The sequence below is a fragment of the Triturus cristatus genome, chromosome 8, assembly GCF_964204655.1.
Source record: "Triturus cristatus chromosome 8, aTriCri1.1, whole genome shotgun sequence".
Classification (NCBI taxonomy): Eukaryota; Metazoa; Chordata; class Amphibia; order Caudata; family Salamandridae; genus Triturus; species Triturus cristatus.
The window spans coordinates 692,987,144-692,995,620 of NC_140591.1; the positions used below are offsets into that span (position 1 = coordinate 692,987,144).

The following is an 8,477-nucleotide window of genomic DNA, read 5'->3' on the forward strand; positions in this document are numbered from 1 at the left end:
CGAACCTGAGTGTCTTCACACCCCCATGTTGAGTTTATTTTCCTGCCCCTCCTAACTCAAAAAAGCACATTGACGTGTCCTACGCTGGCTGCATCACAGCGCTTTTTCAGTGATTTTAAACCATGCTGAACAGCAAATGTGCTGCTAGACAACATGGCTAAAAGACATTCACATTGACAAGGCTAATAGCTTGTGCATTGCCGAGATCTATTTGGCTTTGCCAATGCTTGTTTGGTGTTGACGGGTCTTGTTAAAAGAAATGTGGAAGTGATAGTGGGAAACAGTTTAGGAGCTTTGAAGTGAAATGAGGATGTGGCATAATGGCCAGGTCTGCCGACAGGGGAACTGGTGAACCAGGTTCTAATCTCAGGGTCAGCTGAACAATTTGCGATTTTGGGCAAAGCACTTGCGCTTCCCCCTGCGTACGGCCATGAATGTGTCAATGTGTATTGTTACTGGTGAGCTCTTAAAGTGCTCCAGGACCATCGGCTGGTGTTAGCACTATGGCAAGATGGAGGACGGAACAAGAGCTCCAATACGGAACCTATGTAAGTAAGCCAATGACCAGTAAGCCTTCTTTTTTGACATCCAAGGAAGCAGCCATAGCTAATTCCATTTTTATCTTTTCACAACGTGAGTCCAAAATTAATGTAAGCAATACTAATTACCCAGCCATGCAACTTCCGGTAACTCCAGGAAGTGTAGCAAAGCACATTACTTTTTGTGCCCAATCAGGGTAGCCATTTTTACGAATTTCACCGTTCTAGTCTTTCCTTCTATAAAAAAAAGTTTTCCCGCGTCCTGGGCCAATTAGCAATCAGTTAAAAAGCCGGATGCCGATGTCTGTCCCACATCGGACGGGGCACAACGGAGGAAGACAGAAGCGAGGAAATACCGGTTTACATGTGAGTAAGACAGTGGCCAAAAGTCTTTAAACATGACACTATGGGATTCATAGTGTGTGAGGGGTATTTTAAAAACACTTAGTGCCTTCCCATGATAATCCATGGAGCACTTTTCTTTGCATTTTATCACTAAAAAACCATAAAATATTAAATACATTTTCACTTTTGCAGGGTAGAATCATTTTGTTTATGAAAAGTCTTACAGGAGGAAGATTCTACCTGTACACCTCAAAACTTCCCCCCACCCCTCCCCTTGTTATAGTTTTCTCAACTATGAAGATAGCAATTGCCTGTTTAGAATGGATTCAAACTGAATTTGTTGTGTGTGTGGGGGGGGGGGATATTCAAGAGCAAAGAGCTTCCCTACAGGGAAAAAAAAGTGCAGTGTGAGTAACAGCAAAAAGGAAAGGCGTGTGATGACCCCTGTGAAAACTAGGTCGGTGCTGATCATTGTCTTACTGCTGGAGAGAGTATGTGGCGTAACACCCAGAGCTGCTGACTGAGGTGCTAGGGAATCAGGTTTCAAACTCGCCATCAGCTCAACATTCTGTGATTCTGGGCAAATCACTTAATCTCCCCGGGGCTACCAAGAAATTAATCTATCCTTGTGTAATGTAACTGGTGCTCATATAAAGGGCTCCAATGCCTTTGGGTTGAGTTAACATTCTAAAAAAAACTTCAAACAATATATTAGCGTGTGACGGAGAGAGGATGCAACAACAGACAGTGCAAGATCGAGAAGTGAGAGAGCAACATAGAGGGATTGCGAGAGGCATAGAGAAATAATGAGGTGACATGAGCAGGAAACAAAGAACGTTGCAAGTAAAAACAGTAGCGCTCGTGAAAAGTTCTCTTAAAATAATAAAACAAGAAGTCGTGAAACAGTGACTTAAAATGGGCCCTGCGTATGTTTAGCAGTAATTAGTCGGTGCTCTCGGGGAGGGCTGACGAAGGGAAGAGGCATGACGCATGCATGCCATGGGCAAATGGGGAGACTAATAATGGAGCTACGAGGGAGCCAGGAAATGCAAGCCAATGGGTGGGCTGAAGCCCTCATAGTACATACAACAGGTGTCTTTTTGAGACAGCATGTTCGCGCAGTCTAGTGCCAAGACCTAAAAAGGGTGATGGGATACCAGAAGCATGTGATCAGGGTGCTCAACGACTTTACAAATGGATATATGGCAGAGCCACACATGCCATTACCATGCATGCCATTACCACGCATTGTGTTTGCCACACAAGTCTTAACCACGCATATGGCTATATCCCGCATACCTTTGCAACAAAAATATAAGTATAGATCAAATAAGTGAAACATATATATATATATATATATACACACACACACACACACACACTCGTATATACATTTATATGTGTGTGTGTATATATAATATGTGTATATATATATTATCTACTGGCGGTCGCCAGTAGATAGTTATAGTTCGGACCGTGTTTCCATAGGAAATCCGCAACATTCTATTTAGAATAACTTTGGCGCCGGTTGACGAATCCTCGCAAATTTTTCAAAACTAATGGGGCGCTACGCTCCGCTCCTACCCTGAAAGTCTCGGGGGGATTCGTCAAGCGGGGGCTGAGAAAAAAGGGGGGTCCCAAAACGCGTTTTCCCCATGCATTTTCCCATAGGACCTTTAGTCCGAGCTACAGCCCGAACGGCTGAACAGAATTACTTGAAATTTGGCAGAGAGGTAGTCCTCAGGTCAGGGATATGCCGTTTGCAGGTCTGGTGTAAATCTGTTCAGTAGGTCCTGAGAAAATAGCATTTAAATCAATATATATATCTGTAAGCGCGCTCCGTGCGCTTACGGTAAGCTTACCGTACGCGTACGGTGCCGTGCGCGAGCTCAATTCTGATTGGTGGTTACATGACTGTAAACATTCGAATCGGTCGAAATCAGAAAGTATCGGCCGCCATTTTCTGTCTCTCGCACTGAAAAACAAAGGTTGATAACATGAAAAGGGGGCAACGAAGAGAGTTGCAGACCCCCTAGCTTTCGTCAGGGGGTTCACGAAGGACCAAAAAGTATGAAAAATAAATGTAATAATTAAAAAAAAAAATCGCAGAGTGCGCGTACGGTAAGCTTACCGTACGCGTACGGTAAAAAAAAAAAAAAAAAAAAAAAGAATTAACAATCACATTTAATTTATAAATCTAAGGACCCCCAAGGGAGAAAAAAACAAGTGATATTTTGAAAAAAATGGCGAGGCGTGCACGGTACGAAATGCGCAACGTGGGCGCTCGGTGCGCTAAGCGCACCGAGCGCCCACAGCGCGCGCACGGTGCGTGAAGCGCACCGTGCGCGCAAAAATTAAAAATAAATACATAACTTAGCATTTAAAAAAACCGTACAAATTCACTGAAAAAACCATAGGTTTCACACACGTTATAGTTAGGAATTAGCATTTAAAAAACCTTTCAAATTCACTTAAAAAACCATAGGTTTCACACAAGTTATAGTTAGCTGTACATTTCACTCGTAAAAAACCAATGAAATTCCACGTTATAGTTAGATCAGGTAACTATAACTTGCGTGACCGCCACTCTATCAAAAGGATGATGTCATCAGTGATCTCATGAGTGATGCCACTGACCATGTCATGAGTGATGTAATATGTGACGTCATGGGCAGTGGATTGCGGGCGCGCGAGTTATAGTTACCTGATCTAACTATAACGTGGAATTTCATTGGTTTTTACGAGTGAAATGTACAGCTAACTATAACTTGTGTGAAACCTATGGTTTTTTAAGTGATATATATATACACACACACACACACTCGTATATACATTTATATGTGTGTGTGTATATATATATATTATATATATACTGCTCCAAAGGTTGTCCACCTGGTGAGTAGCACTCGATCAACAGCTTTTTTTATGATAGGCAGGGACAAGGATCCGCTTGTAGAAGCCGCTCCGTAATGAAATTGCCTGACCCGTTTCGAAGCTCCATACGCTTCTCTTCAGAGGCTTGAATGGAGACGATGTGTGCAAACGCTGAACCCACTTCGCCATTTTCATATTGCACACTCACCAATGGGAAGCTCGACTGAGACTGTGCATTGTGGGAAATGTGGTCCGGATAGCACACAAATCTTGTCCTGTATGGACCCTGCAAGTGGACTCGTCCTCAATCCTGTTTGCCGCTGCTGGCCCTACCTTAGAGACATTGTGCTTCTCCTTAAGGGTTCAACCGGGCTCCCAACCAGTCATGGCCATAACATTTGTGATGGTGGATTCCTTTCTTGTGAGGCATATGGAGCTGTTGTGTCCAGCTACTTCTCTAGCTGCTGGGATTGTGCAACTGCTACATGGTGACACTCAAAGGCACACCACGCAATATTTTGAAAATGCTACTTGTCGTCAAAATCTGTTTGCCTGTGTCCTTCAGGAAGGTGTGCAAATATCTCCTATATTGAGTAAAAAAGGGCATCCTACAGATCGCTTCGTACATGACAAAAACATTTATTTAAGAGACCAGCGCATTCTTTGTTTTATAGGCAGTGAATTGGATTAAGGGGGCTCTATAACCATCCTTTGTGAAAAGAAATCCAAGGATTAGAAAGGTGGTGTTAGGTGTGCGTGAAGTAATCTACCAACTTCTGGCCATCCTCAATCATTAAACAATCACACCCTCCCTGGCCCACCGCTTGTAACTTTTACAGACAGCCACTAGGATATTGTAATATTGACATTACTCGTGCATGCTACTCTCCTGCAGCTCATTAATGTTACATGAATAGGGTTTGAGGTTTTTAGGTTGTCTTTGATGAAAATAAAAGACAAATACTTATTTTATATATCGTGCATGAGTTCCCAGGCTAAATTACAGCATATTCCAATTTTGCGCACTGAGATACCTGTGCTGGGATTGGGGATATGGTGATAGGTGTCCTCTACATAATAAAGTGTAGGTTTGGTTATTACTTTGTATTTGCGCCAATACGTTTTTTCTAGTTGGGGAGATAACACATTGGCCCACATTAAGAGTTTATCACAATTTTCAGTGGGCATGCTAAACGGAGTTACTAGGCCCTCAGGATTATGAGCAATGTGGTAAACCTGTGGGCTTGGACACTTCTGCAGAGGCCTCTGGCGGATTAAAGCATCCAACATCTCCAGACCAAAACTCAGCAGAATAGAGGAATAACCTTAAGAATCTGATGCAATACATCTAATTTGCCCACTAATTATCCATTTTGTAGCAAACCTTGAGGGTCCAAGTCAAAATTACATGCTTTTCCGGTTTCTAAAATATAATGTTATTTTACACCCCGGCATAATACTAACCCTGACATCATGTAGGAATTCTCACTTTTTGGGGATATCTATTTGGTAGTCGCAGGTAAGTCAACATGTGGACTTGATGTTTTGAGGAGCAGGTGCCCCTTTCACCCTGTTTTAATGATTGGAATCCATGTGCTCAGACTGTGTAAACATTTTCAAGTCATCCATCCATCCACTTACTCATTCAGTAGGCTGTAGACTTACCCATTCATCGATCCACGCATTCAGCCACGTCAGTCCACCAAACCATACTTCTAAACTTGTTTAGAAAAACAGAACTAGTTTCATTTTGCACTGGCTTGCAACAGGCAGCCAATTTGTAGTGCAGACTATAATGTTGAAGATAGTTATTAGCCAATTTCCTTCTTGGATTTTATAACATTTGAAGTAGTGGAGGAAAGGACAGTCCATGTGAAATTTCAGACCTGATATTCTGTAGGGGTCAGGCTGCACTTGAAGGGGATCTGTCCTTTGTTTAAGGAAAGGGAAGTCCCAGTGATTTTGTAATGGGTTAGGAAAGACTGTTTTAAGAAATTTGTTGTCCCCCCTCTTTTCCTGAATTTTGCCAGATCTGGTTAATTTATTTTGTTCTAGGGGAGACTCTTTCCAGAAATAAACTTCTACCACATGAATAGACCTGTCTCAGTGGGTCTTGCGGTTTTAATCTGACTTGTGTGGGTAGGTTTTTGTTGCTGGATGTTGGGTAATGGCTAGGTGTGCATTTGAGAGTAAAGAATGTAGGTATTTTGGTCCATGGATCTTCTGTGCTTTGAAGACTTAACAAAGAAGTGTAAACTTTCTTTTCTTCACTTCTGAAGACCATGGAAGTGTGCGTGGGTTTTTGGTGATATCCGCTGATTTCTTTAAGTTGAGATAGAATATAGTAGTCTGGTTTTCTTGCCGCTACAGTTTCAAGATTTTTGGGGCTCCATTGAGCAGAATTTTGTATTAATCCAGTCTTGACTGTGTCAAGACTCTCGTAAATTCATAGTGGTGTGGTAAGTGATGCAGCTGAAGGATCATTTGTAACAAAATAAAATAGAAGTTGTTTTTAAACCACTGTTGTGATTTGAGGACAACATTATATTTTTGGGTAAAATGGCAGACTGACACATGAGGGTCTAAAACACTGAGAATTAAACTGTGCAATACTTTCAGGCAGAAATTGATTGCGATTGGAGAGTGATACCTCCAGGAATTAGGATTACCAGTTATATCCGAGGGGTAGATGCTGCAGCTGAAGATCAAAACCTGTGTATGTTCTGCCAAATGCAGGGGGAGTAAATCATTTGGGAGAAGATTAGTGCTTAGATATTCAACGTACGATTCACTATTGAGTGGTAATTTGTTAGGTCACTCCTAAGTGAATTGCTTCTTGAGTTATTATATGTCACTGCATGTGTGGCTGTTGAGTGTTTAGATACATGCATTATAAAAAGTCAAACTGGTAGCTTTGTCAGTGCTCATTTTATTTTATAATCCCTTGTGCCCTTAGCAGAGAGAAAAAACACATGTGTATCAGTGAGATCTCACTTCAATAGACACAGAGCAGGACAGACTAAAAGGCCACCGCTATATTTCTGCATCGTAAGCTTTTGTCAGTCAAGAGTGTTTTTATTTTTAATCATTCATAAAGGAAAATAGTTTTCTAAATATGACTGCTTTTGATCTTAATCTTCAAAACATGTTTACCACTCTGCGTAGATAGTGTGACGTTATTTTATGTTGCACAACCATCTTGTTTGTGGATTACTCGCCAGTGGGTTTGAATATTACTTTTTGTGCGCACAAAAGGCTCAATGAGATACCTACCATTTCAGGATTGTTTTTGTAATTGCCAATATCATTTTCTTTAGGTTCATTTCTTCCCCCGGTGATAATGTGTTCCAAGTGAAGGTTACGGCTCCTGATGAACAGTTCACTCGAGTGGGGGTGCAGGTCCTGGACAGAAAAGATGGATCCTACATTGTCCGGTACAGAATGTATGCAAGCTACAAAAACCTGAAGATAGAAGTTACAGTCAATGATAAACATGTGGCCAAGTCTCCATATATCATGAAAGGTAATTTTATCATTTTGCTTTTCTTCTATGTACCAGGGTTGAACTATAAATCTCCTCTGGAACATGAACTCAAGAGAAGTAGCCCCCTTAACCGCATTTTGGATAAAATGTGAGTTGGTGCCCATAATACAGAAGGTTGATCTTAGAGTCCTGTGTACCCTATATAAACCTTCCTGCAGTTGTGGTTCAGAATTTATTTATAAATGTCAGTGTGCCATGCTATGTGATCAAAATATGTAAGGTGGCTCCACTCAACATGTTGTGTTCCATTCAACTGTCCTCAGACACGAAGGTCCTCTCTGATGGCGAGTTGTTATGTCTTAGTGTGTGCACTATTTCAGCTCCCCACTAGACACATGGATGGATGGAAATGTACTAATACTGCACCTTTGTACTCAACTATGTATAATGGATATTATCTGTATTTTAAAGATTGCGAATGTTCTTTTTATGTTATAAGTTTCAGTTAGGTATGTATATTTTCGTAAATGTGATTTACTGGTATTCACTGATGACCACTGACTGCGCTCTAACATCCTTCGTACCCTCACTCCTCATATGCAGTGAACTGGCGAAGAGGCCTGAATGGCAAAACCTTACATGTATGTAATATACGCGTGCAAACTCCTGTTATAATTGCTCGGATACAATATGTTAAGAGTAAGAAGCGGATAGCAATGATACCAAAATTTCAATAATGATATAGCTAGGGGTGAGCAGAAAACTACGCTCCGCCAACGTAGCAGATAAAGCCCGCCACCCCTGCTCACCGGCCCGGTCCCTGCTTCTGAAAGCAGCCAGGCCGGGGAGAGCTTCCCCGGGCCCCGGTGGACCCCTGTCTCCAGCGCTCGGACCCTCAGCTGGCTTGCAGGACGGGGGGGCTCCTGCACCCCGGGGCCCGCCAGAGGGAGCACGAGCCCCGGGCCCGGTCCCAGCTTCCGAACCCTAGCCAGGCCAGGGAGAGCCTCCCCGGGCCCCGGTGGACTCCCATCCCCAGCACCCGGACCTTCGGCAGGCTTGCAGGATTGGGGGCTCCTGCACCCTGGGACGGAGCACGAGCCCTGGGCCCGGTCCCTGCTTCCGAACCCTAGCCAGGCCGGGGAGAGTCTCCACGGGCCCCGGTGGACCCCTGTCCCCAGTGCCCGGACCCTCGGCTGGCTTGCAGGATGGGGGGCTCCCGCACCCTGCGACACTAG

General features: G+C 43.1%; 1 protein-coding gene across 1 annotated transcript in view; it reads left to right on the forward strand.

Annotated features, from left to right (window-relative positions):
* The window catches only part of POGLUT2 (protein O-glucosyltransferase 2), a 142,994-nt gene that overhangs the window by 15,977 nt on the left and 118,540 nt on the right, over nucleotides 1–8,477 (forward strand). The window contains exon 2 of the mRNA XM_085622099.1: nucleotides 7,076–7,281. Within this exon, the coding sequence (XP_085478225.1) occupies nucleotides 7,076–7,281 (206 nt within the window). The remainder of the gene's footprint in view (nucleotides 1–7,075; nucleotides 7,282–8,477) is intronic.